General features: G+C 39.7%; 1 protein-coding gene across 13 annotated transcripts in view; it reads left to right on the forward strand.

Annotated features, from left to right (window-relative positions):
- Window positions 1-19,057, forward strand: part of MIPOL1 (mirror-image polydactyly 1) — a 197,363-nt gene that overhangs the window by 166,890 nt on the left and 11,416 nt on the right. For all 13 annotated transcript variants that reach the window (XM_055716711.1, XM_055716720.1, XM_055716714.1 and 10 more), the window contains one exon: window positions 4,655-4,885. In XM_055716711.1, the coding sequence (XP_055572686.1) occupies window positions 4,655-4,885 (231 nt within the window). The remainder of the gene's footprint in view (window positions 1-4,654; window positions 4,886-19,057) is intronic.

Consider the following 19,057-nt stretch of genomic DNA (forward strand, 5'->3'; position numbering starts at 1 on the left):
CTGTGCTATCTGAGCAATTTGCCCGGTGGCTGCATGAAGTGAACTGGAGACATCTGATTACTGTGCAACTTCATAAATGAAGGGTTTGTAATGGAGGTATGGTTCCCGATTATTTCTTGTTAAGAGCATGTCTCAGCAGTCCTTCAGCTTCAAGAAAGGCTCAGATGATTAAATCACATGCCTCATGTCCTTACTACCTCTCCTAAGCTGGTCGCAGGGGAATGGTGTTGGTACTGGGGAGCGAAAATGAGGCCCAAAGGAAAATATGTGCTGCTTGGCATCATCAGCAGAACAGCTGGGTTTAGTTTTGTCCTAAATTCAAACTTTGCTGCATCTAACTTAGCTCTTTCAAAATGATGGGTCTCTTTTCAGTAGTGAAGCTCAGGGCACCTTGCAAAGGTAGTGTTGCGATTGCTCTTTCTTAAAGATGAGGAGACTGAGACCCAAGGAGGAAAACTGTGTTTGCTAATGGCCTTTCATTTGATTTTGTTGAAAAATTGAAGTTCTAAGATGGATGATGATCAGTTCCAGCTTTCACTGTAGGTAATGAACCTGTGCTTGAATCATCCAGTGTCCAGACTGTTTGGACCCTTGTACAGGTTGCAGGTTTCTCTAGATCGTTTCTGGAGAGAAGGCTGAAACAACCCACTGCTCACTGTGGATCCATATTCACCCATCATTGCGTTTGGACAGTGCGGACATGCACCATCAGTGCTGATCTGTCAACATGTTACCCTCTAAAATCCTGAGGTTATACCACCAGCCACCACAGAGAAGAAAACCAGTGGTGGGCTCTGTTCAGCAAGTGCTTGTCATTGGGTTTGGTGAGAGAATATGAAATAAAGAGGAGCCTGAGCTCATCCTAGAGGAAGAACGTGTGGGTACCCCACATAGGAGAGCGATGCTGCGCTGGACTGTGACCCAGCAAAGAACACGCTCTGTGCTACACACCTGCCCTGCAGTTATAACGTGGCCTGTGGCCTGTGCACCACAGAGGCCAACACATCTGCTGTCTTCGGTTAAATTAGCGAGGGATGTTTGGGTGGTTGTACTGAAGAGAAAACAGAGTCCTCTTAACTCGTATAAATTGCAGGTGAAGGAAGGCTGGTAAAATATTTGTCTATGGTAGGGCAATGCCATCTAGTTACCAGTCTGCCAGCTGTCAGGCTCCTGACTCACATGTAATGCAAACTTGACCGTTTCATATCCTCTGCTTTATAGCAAAATGTCAAAGTTCTTCCAGGTCTTATGGGCTTCGTTTTAATATCGTCTTATTGCAGTGTTTCCTAAGGGCACCTCTGAGGTAGTATTTTCAAGGTATCGATGCTGCCTGGCCCTTGAGTGCACTCAGCGGTGTGAAGGGACCCTCGTCAAAGCCATCTTGAGTGCAGGCTGAGGTCTCCAGAACTTGAGTGTCAGAAACATTTGTGGTGAAAACCAAGGTCAGACCTACATGCCTTTAGGAACGTTGGATATGTTTATCACAGGGGTGGGGGAGGAGGGAGGGGACGAACAGGGAATGTTTGTTTTTTGCTGGGGTTTTTTTTCTTCCTTTAGGTGGAAGGTTTCTCTGTGTTCTTCAGTAATTGCTTCAGGTGGAAAATCATTTCCCACCTTGCAGCAAAAGTATGCCTGGCAAGGAGAGAAGTGTTATAAGAGCAGCACTTCATACAGTTGATTTTCAGCCAAAGTCAAGTCCCTCTGGGAGCAGTTACAACTGGTGAAATTTTTTAGCAGGCTTGAAGCTACTCTGACTTTGGGGCTGGGGAAGCCTCTTGCTATCCGCAGGAGCGACATAAGTGACACATCATCACATGTCACTTTTTCTTCTGCCTAGACACAGTTAAGGTGGGCCCTTTAAGCTCTCAGACCCAAGCTGGAGCAAGAAAGGGGCCATGCTGCCACAGTAAAGCAAAAGGCTTACTATAAAGAACATGTGAATTACTTAAATCAAGAAATTGTTTGAATGCTTCTGTCACAAATTCTTCAGGCCTAGGACTCCCCTTTATATTTCATTTATAGCAGCAATATTCTTTGAAGAAATAATCTTCAGGACATTAATGAAGGAATTTCAAATTAGTAAGTATCAAAAGAGACTAAATAAAAGTATTGTAGCAAAGCACACATTGATGGAAATCTGCCAACTGCATGCTTTTGGGAAAAAAAAAAGTTTAAAACATGTATCAACCACAGTGCCTTTATCTGGAGGAATCACACTGGCTACAAAATATATACATGTCAGAATCTATTGATCACTCAGGTGCAGTCGTTGTGAGTTAAAACACGTAACTGTATTGCATACCGTATTGTTTGTGGCCAGTCTTTGAGAAGGAGCCTGGTTCTAGCCACACTGGGCCAGTATTTTAGAATCTAAATAAATTACTATATTTTTCATATGTTCTGGGAAAAAATCTCAGCTGGTGTGAACAAGTTAGACTATTTAGGCTATCTTCCCTTTTTTGTAATCAGGGACACATATATTCACTGAACAGTTTAGCTTCTCATCTGTCTTTTCTTTCTTTTAATCTTGTGCCAGGTGTTTAAGAAGTGGGCAGCTGTGGTATTTTGGTAACCTGCTTTCAGCATTATTTGCATACTTTTGTATTTTTCCATGGTAATCAATGCTCAACCATAGTGGAGCTTCAGTAAATTTTGTGTGCAACAGTTAAGTTTATTTTTAATGAGTCTGTTCTAGGGTTCTTAATGTCCCTTTATAAATATTTATATTTTCAATATGTCTTCATTTAATTGAAAAGGTTCTTCAGATTCTTTTCAGACAACCACAGCTAGTAGGCGTAATGACATATCAACACTCTGACCTTTTAGCTTCTGGATTTCTGTTAGTTCATCAACATTTTGGTTGTCCATGTATATTATATTTTAGTTTGTATATGATTTTCCTCTATGGGCTGTTGGAATGAAGGGTGGTTTCCGTACAAACACCTTAACAAACTGGAAAGGAGGAAAGTATGCTATTACATACTAGCAGCTGTCATGCAGATTGTGTCTTGAGTATTGTAATCGGTGTGCACTGCTACTAGAAATCCACACTGAAATAATGTTTGATATTTGCATGGTCATCAGTCAGAGGAATGGTCTTGAGCCATATTCATCAATACAGCAGCAGTTTCTGATATTCATGAAGTTGTTTTGAAATTACCTCAATTATTTATCTAAAAGCATAAATTTCTTATTGCAATATCTTGTTGCCATCACTTCTGTTACAAATGACTTCCATTAATTTCTTCCTCTACCATGTCATCAATGTCATCTTCCACTGGTGTAAAATTCACCAGTGAATTGTGGCTATGAAAAGATGGGAAGCAATTGTTGCTAATCCCACAGAGAGCTTGCTGGTGCAGGCTCCTCCCCTAATAATCAGCTATTAATATGATTTCTACCACTGCACCTGAATAACTCAAGCAGCTGGCTACCTACTGATTCCTTAGGAAATAATTTCACAGTTAACAGTGTCTTCATTGAGAAATTTTTACCTGATGCACCATCTTCTTTATTCTCCTTTCTTCTCATTATTTATAGGTAAACTCTCATTCTAATATCCTTTTTGCTGGTTTACATAGCTATTGTTAGCTGATCCAGGCATATTTGTGTCTTTTAGCTTCATGAATCTGTTGCCTTAAGACTCTTTTCAATGTAATTTTTAATTTATGATCTCCCTTTGATTTGTCCAGAACTTTTTGGCACACAAATACAAAGCATGTAGTACTGCATTTTGGGTTGTACAATGGAATAGCATTATTTTTGTGATCTTTGATTTGATATCTCTATGAATATACTTCAAAATCATGTATAAAACTGAATGGGTTGAGTGTACATCCATGGTGCTTCACTGTGAGATACATGGTAAACGTGTCTACTTTTTGCCTGAGTGAAGCCAAAACAGTGGGTCAGAAAGGACCTTGCAAGAAATGATAGTGGAGGACACTGCAGGTATTGAAATGTCCCATGATTAAACCATGATGCTGGTAGGTTACCTATCCCTGTCTACTATAGAGAGGCTATTTAAGACACAGTAAGTTCTAGTACAGGTTATTACTAACTTATTTAAACCAACATCAAGAAATATTTCAAGTTTCTTCTCGCAAAAATATTGACCAAAGACCTTTAGAATTGCTTAGTGCATGCAAATCATTGCTATTTCTAAGTAATCCTGCTGATTTAGAGATTTTCAGTTGTGTATTGGAGCATTTTGATTCTTTTCATTATACTGAAAAATATGCAATTATGCAAATAAACCCCCTGTAGTTGGTGAGTCCGCTTGCTAAGAGTCCTGTGTAATACATCAGTAACTTACACTGATTAATTCAACTTCATGTAAATCACAGTAACAGCTTTTTGCTGCAGCTCAAAGGTGATCAGGAAGATGCCACAGCTGAAAAATACTGCCTTGTGAGGTTTTGTTGAATAGGTTTTGGCTTTTTTAAATTTTGGTAATTGTTACATACTTGTGGAAGAGCCTGGTGGAAACAGGATGTTCTTTTTGTTCTCTGTCACTTTTGAAATAAAATTTGTTTTGGTATTAGTGTATGTGGGTCCACATATGATCATATTTGAAAAGTTAAATTGAGTGTAATACTCTTGCAGCTTGTCCTTAGACTGAAACTGAATAACACGCGTGATTTTTTTTTCCCAGCTTATACAAATCTTCGTCTGAAGGAACGTGTCTGAAGGACCAGCTGAACTGTGTACTCGGTACTGCTGAAGGTGGACCACAGGGCAGGGTGGATGTTGTGACCCTTACCTATCACCAGATTGAAGGTCTGGCAGCTCAGCTGCAGCAGGCTCAGTCAGAGCAAAAGGACACCGAGCTGAAGCTCCAGAAAGCCCTGGAGGCTTCACGGGAGGCCAACGAAAAAGTTCAGAAGTAAGTTCCACTTCCCTTCTTTCAAGTGAAATGGCAGTTGGAAACCAAACGGAACGTTGTTTCTTCTGATACTTTGTCCATCACTGCAGGTGTGGTGGTGCTCAGAAAAGGTCCTTTCAAATGATTCCTCCCTTGTCATCCGTTCAGCTCATTGCTTAGTCAGTGGGAAGCCCATCACTGTAACGGTTTTACAGTAGTACACAAATCAATGTGCCTCTCGTTACTGTTGCAGAAACTGCTTTCTAGATGTGCAAGGCACAGAGAAAGTGTTTTTATCTCCTATGAACGATTTTCGCTGTGTTTTTACCCCATGGCAATCCTATGGCAGCAGAGTATTTGCCTTTATAATTGCATGGTAGGATATTGAGGTTCTGATTTCTGGGCTGTTACACGCCTGGCAGGTTTCATGCCCTGGTAAGTGCTGGTGGGGTTGTTTAGGGGGAGGCTTCAAAATCTCACTGAAACCAACAAGAAGTCTTCTCTCCCATCATAAGATTTCCTGTTAAAAGGTTACTGAACTCCAAACCTGAAGTTCGTCTCTACTGAAGTCCTTATTGCCGTGTTTGTTATTACTACCACATAAGCCTTTAAAAGTCTGGTTGTGGGACACAGGCAAACATGTAGGCAGAGCCTCTTCACGGTGTGGCACTTCTCATCTCTGTGTTACATTCATCAGCTGCAAAATACCGCTCTCTCACCCTTCCAAGGGGATCGATGCTGAACTGATGCTAATTTTCCTGTCCGTCCATATTTGTCTTCAACTTCAATGTCTGCAACATATTTCCAGAGTAGCCAGAAATTGGCTTATAATATGTTGCAAGTGCCTAACAAGAGTTCTCTCTTGTTTAAAAAAAATACATGCTGAGTTCTCCTATTTAAAAAAATATATTATTTTTTTTATATTTTCGATCTATTTGGAACTACATAAAATATAGTTAAGATAGATATAGGTATGAAGATACATATTTTCAGGTATCTGTTTAAAACCTCCAGTGATTGGTTGAGAATCATTCAGATCTTTTTTCTGAACACTTAGATATATTTGAAACTTCAGCAGGTGCACACTTGATAAAAATAAACCTACGAAAATAATTACAGCATGTTAAAAAGAATATTGGCTGAACCTTTCTGTACATTGTTTAAAGTTGTTATTTCATTTTATTTTATTTATAAACATTTACTAACCGTAGGTATTTAAGTGAAGGTTGGTTTTTGATTGGTTTGTGGCCTTTTTTTAGTGAAACAGTCTCGTTTAATCTGTGTAACCAGGGTGGCTAGAGTAGAAGTGCAGCCACAACCTAAATTAAAGTGGTGGTAATGCACTGCTGTAGTGAAAAGAATTTACACAATTTAACATGCTCAACTACTTGGGAAAATTTTGGTCAGGTTAGTTTTCATTATTGCTGAGATCAGACCACTGAGCCTATAGCAAAATTAAACAATTGGGTGAAGTCTTTTGATGACAATAGCATGCCCTTTTTACCAAGAAAGTGTGGAAATGCTCTGTGCGTCTTCCCAGCACCCGGAGTCATCCACCCCCATCTTATAATTCAACCTGCAAACAGATTAAGCAGCTGAGTTTGTGGAAAGTGTGTTTACTTTGAGCTAAGAACCCTTGTGTGACACTATAGAGATTCCTCTGACACCTCTGGGAGAGCTACACAGACAGTTCGTACTCATCAGCAGGGAAACCGGGCTGAGAATTCCCAATTTCTTTGTAACCTCAACCGCTTCATACAAATCAGTGTTTGGCAATTAGGCAGGAACTCATTTGTTAGCTTTAGCTTTTTATTTCAAAGATGTAGGATGTTCTACATTTCAGAAAGGAACTGACAATTTATAAACCTGTCAACAGAAGGGCTTCTTGGTATTAATTACAGTAGTATTAATTATTAGCACTGTTTCAAGAGGATGCTTATTGTAATTTAAAATGTGGCACTACAATTCATAGCCTAAATAGGGTTCTAAAACATCTGTTTTCTTGGTTTCTTTCAAATGTTCAATTAAAATTCAGTTCTGACATACGAGGGAAGTATTTTTAGCCACTGTATGGTCTCTCAGTATTATTTGGTAAAATAGCTGAATAATGTAGCAACAGTTGAAAATCAGAAGAGGAAAATAATTATGAGCTTTATTAAGAAAAAACATAATTAGAATAATTAAAATAATGTTGAAAAAGGGTGGACTTTGTATCTTCATACCATGTAATTTTACTGATGCTCCCTATGCCTTTGCTAACCTGTTCTCTGGCAACACTAAAAAATTTTTTAGTATTCTTAAAAACTTCAGTGTTTGCCTTCAGCATCATATGCAGAGTTTGAAATAGAGATGTAATTTCTCCACGGCATCGCCATCATGTCAGCCATTTGTGTACCCACCTGCAATTGTTGCTCTCTAAACGTGAGATCCAAGTCAGAATAGTGGTCCTGTGTTTTCCGTCAGGACACAAAGCATCTAAAAAATTTCTGGATCCTATCCCACATGAAACGGCAGCTGGGAACCAGAAGGGGGATATATTGGAATCTGCTTATAGTGAACTTGGATATAGTAAAATTCTGTTTATACTGAAGTAGGGTGAGCATCTCGCATCAGCTCACCGAAGTGTGAGATATAAATTGCGACTGTGTGCCCTTGCCTCCAAAGATAATTCACCATCCTAGTGGGGGGTGGGCGGGGTGTGAAACAGAAAGCGTTGATGCTCAGAGAGCGACCACACAGATTTAGCAGCATTTATTTGAACCTGTTTTGACTTTGAAACACTAACAAGATACACATTAGACTTTTAAGAGAGCACCGTTCTAGCTTATAAAGGAAATACATGTTTTAACCCTGTGGCGTATGTAAATAAATACACATATGCGCACACATAACACGGTACATATTTATTCAACAGGAAATTATGGGCATCTGCGCGATAATATTTTTAACCTATACTCTGTAGAATGGCTGTGACTATAATTTTCTGTATTTAATTAATGTTTTTAATTCATGGTTACAAACAAAGAATTAGGACAGCGGTGCAGAATTCACCAGGAGTGCTGGCACTGTGCCACAGGCCCCCTGCAAGTTTGTCCTGCTGGAGAAGCCAGGAGCCAGCTGGTGCAGCCCCAGCAGGGAAATGGGGCTGACCTGGAGAAGGTGACTGGAAAAGCCTCTGAATTAATTAATGCCTCTGCCAGCAGAGGAAGCAAGACATTTTAAAACTGTCCTTCCTGCTGGAACCTCTGGGATTGAGGAGTGGCTACAGATGTCAGTGAGATCAGAGGAGGTTATAATGTAATACCAAATCAATATTAGCCAATTATCAGTAAAGGTTGAGACCACTTTTGATGTGTTTCTTTCCAGGAAATTTTTCTGCAGCAGCTTTGCAGCTGCAGTGAATTTTAATGCAATTTGTCTGTTGGAGGGCTTCTGTTTTTTTCTCACAATTTAATGACTCTAGCTTAGCAAAGCAGAGCTCTCTGCAAGTGAGCGCAGTCATGCTTGCACACTCACATAGCTGTGCAAGGTGGCAGCGGAGGATGTGCTTGTAGAATTTCTATGTAATCCTCTAAAAGTAAATACAAATCCACAAAGTAATGGTGCAACGCTAAAATATACAGGTATGAAAATAAGCATAAATGGTGAGAAACATGCTGCTTGTGTATTTGTCGAGGTGGTTCTGACTATGAGCAAAGCAAATACAAAAGTGGTGTAAAACAGGAATTACTACTTCGTTTGTTCTTAACTGTTTATTAAAGAGACCTTTTCTTTTGATTTTGGGGTTTTTTTCTTTTAAGGAGGAAGTCAGGAGAGTTACAGATTTAGATAAAGTATTCCAGTGGACCGAATACATAAGAAACCTAAGTGATCTTCTAAATAAGCAGATAGTTTTATCAAAGGAGATTACTCTCTCTCAAAAAATAAATACTACCCTTAATAACATTTGCTTTACCTCTTAGGGTGTGATTTTTTTGGCCACCTAACTTTCATTGTTCCTGGAGCACACCCTTTCTTTGAGTAGCCCTGGCTTTCCCTCCTGCATTTCTGAACATGCTCTCTCTGCTTTTGTAGTTGCTCACTGAGTTTCTCAGCTGATGCAGATCAATAAGTCAATCGATGACACAATAAAAACAAACAGTTCTTCCCAGCCTTCAACACAATTGAAATGAATACAAAAAATGGGAAGGAATAAGAAGCAAGTGTTTATGAAGTGGTTAGGGTCCCCCTCTTCTGCAACTAAAACTAATCTGCCTTCCAAGTACAGGAGCTGTGTGCATTTCACACCAACATCCAAGACGTTCTCCAGTGCTGGCTGGAGGGTCTAATCTTCCTCAGAATGATCTGAGCAGTGCAGTTCAAGAACAAGAATGAATATTTGAATAATCACACCACAATGTGAGGTGACCCTCTGACAGGGGACTGACCAGATACACATATGGATTTTGGGAAGACGCTCTGATGCTCTTTTTTAACACAGCTGTGAGAAGAATGTGGCTAAGACCCAGTAGTCTTTCTGGAGTATAGCTGGCAAAGGAAACCATGAGGAGAAGAGAATTTAACACATGGGTGTAAGAGAGTCCGCTTCATTGATGCGATCTGAGGGGAATGTCTAATGACTGGAAGAATCAAACTTGGCAATGAAAACACAAAGCTCTTTTCATCAATTCGAACGCAGACTCTAAAGCTGCAGATGGTTACCTCCGGCCTTGCCTATTCAGTGCGGGGTTGTATAAAATGGCACTTTGGTGAATACTAATAGATCAAAACAAAGATTTAATAACATAAAGATGTGGTGTTCGTTTTTGAATGAGGATACAGGTCAGTGTCTCAGAAAAGAGTGAAATAAGTATCTTTATGTATGGGTCTAAAGTCTCTGGAGATTTTTAACTGCAAACATGATATCTTTAGTGTGCAGATTGTATTCAGTACAGCACAGCTATGCAGGGAACAGGCTAAAAGCAAGGTTTCTGAATTATTATACTAATCGAGCCTCTTTGCAACATGCAAGTGTTGTTAACTAGTTATCTCCCTTTTAAAATCACACCTGCATATATTTAGTTGAAGTATACGTTGTAGCTTGTATGCGTTCAGTCACTCGTTGTGGATAAGAATGGAGCTAGTTAATTAGAAATTGCAGGCAGAAGCACTGCACAAAAGAAACAAGTTGTACATTCACCAGGACTTAAAGCTATTTGTTTTGGAGGAACCGCCAAATGTTAGAGAACTCGGTTGGCTTTATTTTAAATTTTAGATATATATTTTTTCAATTTTCATCTTTCAAAACAATAAACATCATTTGATTTCTTGCTTTATTAAGAGGTTACATTTAGATGTTCAGACTTTCCTATTAAAACTAGACTGCTTTTTTTTTTTTTTTTACTTACAAAACTGTGTTCTGGTGAATGTCAAATCAACACGTTAACCACTGGAAGCTGGGAGTACAGCTTCATAGATATTAATAGTTTCACTGATTTGTGTCAGTAAATAATTTAGCAACTGTCAAAAGTGATTTTGCTTTTAATGAAAACCACTGTGCTGCCTGCTGCTGTGAAGTTCTGCTGGGATTGAATAGTTGGTAATCTTTTAATATCATATAGGGAATAATCTGATTGGTGCTGGCATTTTGAATTGTAAAGTAAGTTCTGGTGACTTGTTGAAGAATGTAAATGTAGAGCTAGTTTCTTAGCTGGAGCAAACTCGCTGTAGCTCTGTCGCACTGTGTTGCATTCAGTTGTCCCCGTTGAGGATACGACCTGTAGTTTACTGAGAAAAAGATGCTGCTGGGTACATTCAAAAGATGAGCAAGTGAGGGCGAAGTGCTGAGAATCCTTCATTTGCTATAGCGAGCCCCAGGAGACAGTGGTTATGAGACCTATGGAAGGGGACGGGGAGCTGAGGAAGACAACTCTTGTGGCAGTCTAAGGTACCAATGAAAACTAGCAATAGCTCTGGACATTCAGAACTGGATTAAAAGTTCTTAAAGGAGATGCAACATGGAAAAAACTGCTTGATGAGGACTGATGTGTTGGCTGCCTTGTGCAATGATTAAAAACAGATTATAAGCTCCACGGGGCCCATAAGAGATACACAATCTCCACAGGCGGGGTTTTATGGTGTTTAGGAAACCCACACTAGCCAGATGGAAGATTCCCAGGCACGCAAAACTACCACATACCCCAAAGAATTCTGCAGAGTGCAACAGAGATGATGCAAAATTTCTTTGGCGTGCAAGACATGAATAGAAACATGAGAAAGTCTGAAACACAAGATCTAGTAACAATCACATCAAATCATATACAAAAATAATACCATTAACTAGAGTAGCAATAACAGGCAGTGTGAATTTATTGGATTTAGGGGTGATAGGCTTGGAAGTAGTCTGCTTTAGGAATTCAGTGAGGAATTAGGACTAATTGAAATGTATAAAGAAAGTCACATGTGATCTAACTGAAAACACTGCATAGTATGGTCAGAATTCATTTAAATACTCTAAATTCTGCACTTACGCCAGTGACTCCTCTCAGAAATTAGACTGCACTAACATGCACGGTGAAATGATGAACTAAAAAGTCTTATAGAGATACCTGTTTGTTGTAATAAAAGAATTGAGTAAGCCAGTGAGGTTATGTGCAGCCTCAGAGAAATTCAACATACAGAGTGAGACCAATTTTCTGGGTCTGGAGGCAATAAAATACTGAACTAGTATTCAAATCTAAGGCGAGCTGAACAAATTCAGTCACTGGTGGCGTATTCTCTGGACTGTTGTAGGTATGCCGTGTTTCTGCATCACTAGCAGATCTTGTCTCCCTTGGTAAGGCTAAGGTATTATTCATGCTGTACAAAAGGAGATGTATCACTTTTGCAAAGCTGTAATGAAATGTGTTTTCTGCACTGGATTATATTCTCTTTATTGGATGACACTTCACTTAGAATTTTTGAATTGTGTACTTCGTGTTACAGTCCAGGTAAAATTTGCAGGATGTGACGGAGGAAGTGCCTGATAACTTAGTGCCACTAACACTGATAACTTCCCAGGCCAGAGAAGGGAGGACTTGGGTTAGCATAAGCAGAAAACTTCTGACTGAAAAAGTACAAAACTTTTTGCCTTCTCTGCTTGGATTCCTTGGAGACCCAAATGAAGAAGCACGTGCTGAACTGGAGCAGTGCACACTGGTTGCACAGAGACCCACACAGAGCAGTGTGACCTCAGATGTTTTCATTCAAAAGCTTCCTTGGTATCTGTGTCCCCCATCTGGTTTTCTAAGTGGTTGTCTGGGAGCAGGGGTACTCCTCCACGGTAGGAAGGAATGGAGCTAAGGTTCCTCCTCCGTCTGAGGATATCCTGGTTCAGGTCTCCTGTACCTCAGAGGGATGTTAGCCACACATGTTTGGTCTGGGTGCTCTCTGTTCCTTGCCTTGGAGGAGTATCACATAGCAAAATAATGCAGGCTTCCCAGATCAGAGAGCAATGAGCAGGCTACTCACCTCTGAGAAGCAAGACCTCGTTCTGACACTTTCCTTTAGGGCTTTTTCTCAGTTTTATCCAATGCCTATTGAACATAAATACAGAGCCAGTAGCAGAACACCCATCTCCCATTTCCCAGGTCAGCACCCTCGATCACCACCCACAGAATCACACCTCCAGGTCTAATAACATTTCAGATGTTTCTTCTGTAGAATTTCATGGCTTCAGAAAAAGTAGAGAAGACATTTTAACCCTGGAGTGTACTGCTCTCCTGAGAAGTTGCAGATGTGGGTTAAACCCAAGTTTTCCTTAGCTTGGCTGATTGCTCTAGCTGATGGTCAGTATAATTTTTTCACACTTGTTTTAAAAAGGAGGAGTGAGCACTGCTGTTATCTTTGTCACCTTAAAAGAAACAGGTGGCCTCAGGCTATCTGTAGCAAAGGGCAGCTTGAGGACCTCTGGACAGCTTGGATCAACCCACTTAAAGCAAGGGGCTGAGATTTTTAAAAAAAAAAAAATAAACCCCTCCTATTTGGCAAATTTAGGAGCATCTTTCTCCTTAAACTAGTTGTTGCAAATCCCATCCCAAGATGCTGCCATGCTCTCTGTGCAGTCTGTAGGAGGAATGCACTGGTCCAGAGCTCACATGGAGCTGCAGATCCTGTTCTCAACACCAGCATCCTGAAGGACAGGTTTGGTGATTCTCAGGATTACTACAGCTGAGACCCTTTGCAGTACTAATGAGTCAGAATATCTTTTAACATCTCCTTTTCATTTGAAAGTGACCCTTAATAGAGCAGTTTGTGGTATCAGTACCAAAACTCTCATACAGTTATAATGTGGGATATTGCTAGAGCAGATGACGGAATGCCCTTCTCATGGTACTTTGGGTGTCATAAATTATAATGAAGCCTTTAACATCTGATGGTTTCTGATCAATGCCAGGGTTGTGTTCAGTGGGGCACTTAACAGAATGAAGACAAAAGGTCCCAACCGAAAGGAATGACAGGGAAGCCTTTCCTGCATTTCTTGCGCAGCCAAGATATCCATTGACTGCAGGGAGTTTCACATGGATGAAGAATGCAAAACTGAGCATACAGTCTAAATCAAGTACTTATTTTCTTTGTGTAGCTATGGTTTGTATTTACTTAACCTCTGTAAATTGTGGATTGCAGTGCAGATATTGTTTTCTTAAAGTATGGGTAGTTACAATATAAACACAAATATTTATCATCATTTGAATATTTATCATCTCAGCCTTTCACGAAAATATAAGCAGTGCTCAAACTTCGTTCTCTCAAACACTAAAATGTATTCTATGAAAGTCAAATGTTTTCAGAGTCAACATAATCACAGCATCCCAGTTTTTGACCTGTGTGTTCATTTACAGTTTGCTTATAGCTGCTTCACAGAGATGGAAGTTTGTAGATTACAACATGGTTTTATTGATTTATCAGTAGCAAAATACACTAAGTATACTCAGTAAACTGGATCGGCTAGCTCTTGGGCTTGTATTGTATAATATCAGCTTGTTGTGGAATACTTCAGAACAAAATCAGAATGTTGGCATAGTTAACATCAATGGTGTAAACCAGACTTGCAAAGACTAATATTTAGTAAGACCAATAACACAAACAAATTAGGTTTTGAAGTTGTTTGCCCAATAGGAAGAAGCATGCTGACACAGTATTTGTAAGCTTATAGTTAACCATTCTATGACAAATTATTAAATAACTTTGAACAGCAGATTGAGTGCTCCTTGAAGAACAGCAAGAAAACTTTTTCTCAGATTTGCTTTTTTTTCCAAGATGATAAAACGAGTGTCACAGCAAATAATCATTTACTTTAATATTTTATATCCAAATAAAATAACTCCATGGCATTTACATTGCCGTTACTAAATAGTATTTGGTTTGTTTGCAAGAGTCATTTATTTGTGGCTTGGCTGAAGGAATAAAAATAAATTTGCGGTTCTTTCTGTTAATACTCATACTGTTTCTTAACATATGCAAAAGACTGAATGCTGTAAATGTATGTGCAGAAGCTCGAAAAGAAAGCCCAGACTTTCTGAAGCTTCTGAATTACATATAATCTTTTAGAGAATTGCTGGAACAGTTCTTTACAGCAACAAATAGAAATAACTGACTAGGCCAGCAAGGTATTTTATTTTAAACAAACTTGAAATCATTTCAATTTTTCCACTGCTTAAAATTAAGTGTACCTTTACTGAAGGAGGGGCTCGTTCTCCAAGAAAAAAAATTGCAGTTCATGTTTCTAGTCTAATACTGAGTCATTAATTAATAGCCAGATTTTTCCATGAGGCTTTTAATTTTTTAACAAGCTTTTGTAGAAAGACAGCATCAACTGTATTTATGAGAACTAACAACAGATTTAACCCCATCATTGCTGCTGCTGTTTTATTGGCAAGTTGCTTGGCTTTCTTGTTCTACATTTTTGCTGTATGTGATACGGGTATAAGGATGAAAAGCTAAACACCGAGTTGCTGGAAGGCATAATTCTTTCAGACCAAATTTTATCATTTCAGCTTCTGATTATGAAATTTTTCCCCATAGAAAGTATCAGAATTCAGCCTTTGAAGGGAAGACACTGTAGGTATTGGAGATGTGTATAATAAAATTAATGTATTTAACACTTTATTCTGTTCCTCATAATATATCCATTTCTTTCACCTCAGTCTTTGGTAAGATAATAAAAAATTATTTGAGGGATGTAACAGATGCACATCTGCATCTGATAAAAGGGATATCTAAGTGGTGAACTCAACACAAAAGATGTTTCACAGATCTCCAATTTTAAGTACTGAGAAAATAGTTTGCTCTATGCTTTTGAAGAATTTTGTGACTTTGATGTAAATGATGTAAAGCCAAATTTTTGTGCTTGCTAGCAGCACAAATTAAAAAGTTTTTCTCCTACAATCAGTCTCATTCATGTGACCAGCAGGCAGAATTGCCACCAAGGCCTGAGTCTGCAGGCTCCCCAGTCTGGAGGCATTAAATCTGCCCTCAAAATGACCTGAAGGTCTCTCTCCTTGCTCGGGAATTCAGTCACCTCCCAGGAGCAGGAGGAGAAGCTTATTCTCAGTCAGATGGCAGGAACATGGACCAAAATAGGCCCAGAAGGCCAGTGAAAACAAAAAAAAATTCTCATGTGAATTGTCTTGCTAGAATGGTGCTGAAGACATTGGAGACAGTCTGTCTGCCGGCTCCTGGAGAGAGGTTACTGAAGCTGAGAAGTGGGGAGGCTTGTTTTTACCTTAATGGCCTTCAATGGCTGATAACTTAGTAAAAAGCCTATGAAGTATTTTGAGGAGCACTACGCATGTGGAGGAGACACTTTGGTCTGTGATGCCAAGTCTCAACTGGTATTTTTAAAACCCCTTTTGTGTGTGTAAATGAGCAGTTAGGCATCTCTTCTGGTTTGATCCCTGCACAGGGGACCCGGTCACATCACCATAACAGACAAACTTCATGCTGATTGCATCTGTCTATAATCTATTGCAAACATTCAGAGGAGGAGAGGATGTTTCATCCCGCTACTGAGGGAAGACTGCCCTTATTTGTTTTCTAGAAATACTTTTCAGAAGTATGACTAAGTGTGAATTGCCCTGAAACCAGAAGTCTGTGGGCACCACTGGATTACACAGGAAGGGTGGGGGGTTCACCTACCAGTCTGAGCCTGTTACAAAGGACTTACCATAACCGGGAGCTTAATTAAATGCTTTCCTCTTACATCCAAACCCGTTTCCATTGTTACTTGATCTCTCAGGGATGTAGAATCCACATTCCAGCTTGGGCAACGTCACATCAGTTATGCCAGGAAAGAAAATCTATTGAAATACATCAAATCTACATAAAACCGATTATTTTTATTGTAAAGTGGAGGGGTTTGATGGTGGTTTATTAGGAAGGAATTTTCTCTCCACAAGCTCCAGATTACTCTTGGTCACAAGGGTGGAACTACCTCAGGGAGGTGGAACATAACTGAGAGGTGCCTAAAGCCAGCAAGTCTGCATCAGGTTTTGTAAAATATTTGTGGAATTAAGAAAAAAGCTCATGTTGTCTTTATTGTTTATGGTATCAAGAGGAGTCTGCCAAAGCTGTGCTTTGATGTTATGCACTTGGGAAACAGCCTGAGTAGTACATCAGTGTTCGCGATTTTACAAACTCATTGTAAACAGGACTTGACCAGAAGATGCCCAGAAGAGGTGAGACTGGCTTGGAATAGGCAGCTGAGAGGTTCGGATCTGGCTTGTTTGAAGGCAGGCTTGTTTGAAACATGCAGAAAGGAGCAATGTGCTGATTTCAGACTGATACTTCTGAAGTTCAGAGTCTCTTAGTAAACCTATTCCCTACAGATACGTAAATGTGTATCATTCTGCTGGTCCTGCGTTCTGAAGTTTTTTCTCACGAGGAATCCTGTCTAACTTTGTTTTGAGCAGTTTTGAAATACTATTTGGTTTAGATAATCAATTTTTGACATTGCTTTTAAATATTCCTGAAGAGAGATTTAGAACAATCCCCTAAAAAGTAGGTCCTTTTTCCATCTCCTGAAATACTTCTCAGCTGGATATAGAATAAGAGAACTGGCTAGCTGTTAGCAGTTGACATGGTTCAGAGCACAGACAGAGAAGCTCAGAGAGAAGGGCTCTGTATCCATCAATTTTAGGCTCTAATTCTCCAGGATAATTTTTTTTGTTCCTGCACATGAGGAACCTAGTTCCGCTCAAGACTACTTATACATAAAATTAAACATGAGGGCTTTTCAGTCGTCTTGGTTGGTTGAGCTTCAAGTAAGTCATTTCATTCCCTGCGTACTGTTTTGCCACATAGTACACCTGATGCAAAATAGACCTGATGTCTGCCTTTTAAATGCTTTATTTAAAAGTTCTGACCATCCCTCTGTGTTGTGAGCATTCAAAGCAAAGAGTATTTGCTTTGCAGAGATTGTATTGCTCTCAAGAAGAAGGTGGGTACCTGTTCAGAGACAGAATAAGCTTCTGTCTTAAGCCTGTGATTCATGGCACTCAGTTAATACCAAACACCATTACCAAAGGGCAGGGCTAGCGTTCATCAGGAGTTGACAGGAAATAGTATTTTTCCTTCTTCAAATGAATAAATACTATGGCAGGATACTTCCTATGAGGAAGATATATTAGCGTAAAGTAAAACTGCTAGCTTTTCCTAAGCAGATTTCCAGGAAGTATTTGGCAAGAAAATCCAGGAAACCCTTGCCTATTCATATCAGCACAAACTTTCTGGAAATGCTCTCACTGCATGGAGTAGGCTTCGATGTCAAGATTCTCCTAAAAAAAGAGACCAGCTGTGACACCAAATGCATGGAAACAGTGACTGTCAGTGCTAAAAGTAATTCCAGCTTTGGTAGGGGGTATCAAAAAGGTTTTTCTTGCACAAATAGTCTAAGCTTTGCATAAAATTGGCTTATAAACTGTTGGACTGAAGCTGGAGTAATTTGGTGAAATTCTGTGATCTGATTAAATAAACTGATGAGTATCATTTGGCCTTAAATATGCCAATATGTCCTCTATTTCGGTTATTATTAATTTTTTAACTCTTCAGTGTCAGCCACACAGTCAGATCTGAATGCTCCATCCAATAGTAAGAGCCTGGTCTATATGATAGCGTGTTGTAGACCTCAATGTACTGAAATACAGATGAGGTTATAGCGTAGCTGTTTCACGGTTTATTTTTCTTTCTCGTAAGCTCATTTATTTTGGGCAATCAGTGTACGCCATCCTGAGAAAGCCTCTGAAAGCAAAGGAGCCATACCTTTCACAAGGTGGCATTAAATCCAGCATAGATGCAAAGTCCTGATGTTGTATTATCCTGTACTGTGTAGCAATACACATCAATGCAAAGTAGAGTGAAACGCTGTCAAAATAGACCGTGTTTACCACTCACTTTTCCTGCTGCTAGTGATGGCACAAGGTGAATAGTAATGGTGAGCTAGCTCATAATCTTCCAAACAGAAGGTAGAGAGCAAACAATTTGACAAGATTAGTTATTGTGGACCACAGATAAAGGCTTAATATTTTAGCCAAGGCCTGTGTAAGCCAGGTTTATTTTGAAATATGTCTGCTGTCAGGAGCCCAACTGGCTGTATTTACTTCTAAGTTTAATCATATACAGAATTACTCTTTTGGGTTGAGAAGATGCTGAAAGGGATTTAATAGGAATGCTTGTTTTGTGACAGTGCTTTTCAGAGGCAGAATGGTTTGCCCTGCCAAATTTAAGGCCTGTAGGTTTAATGGAACATACTTTTTGGAGTGACATTGCAAACAGTGTTGGGCAGGCAGGAATTGGCGGCAGTGCCTGGAGTGATTAGATTCGACGCTGTGGTCTACCACAGTTTAGAGCTCGCTGATGCTGCTAAATCAGTCTCTAAGGCTTGTATTTTAAGACCAGAAAGGACCATTAATACAGTCAGTCCAGCCACCTGTCTAACCCAGGGCCACAAATTTTGCACAGCAGTTCCTGCATCAGGTTCAAAACCACTGCTGATCTCCAGCACATCATTTAGCAAGATGCTCGGTCTCTGATCCAAAAGGTGTGGATGGAACTTTGTTAAGCAGAAGGGAGGCAGCCTGGTGCATCTGAACCACATGTGGTCTTTACTGCTGTGCTGACGTATGAAGGAATTGTTACAGACTGGTGTATGGTCATTAAATGCAACTGGCAATGTCTTTT

Source organism: Falco cherrug, chromosome 7 (assembly GCF_023634085.1).
Source record: "Falco cherrug isolate bFalChe1 chromosome 7, bFalChe1.pri, whole genome shotgun sequence".
In the NCBI taxonomy this organism is placed as follows: domain Eukaryota; kingdom Metazoa; phylum Chordata; class Aves; order Falconiformes; family Falconidae; genus Falco; species Falco cherrug.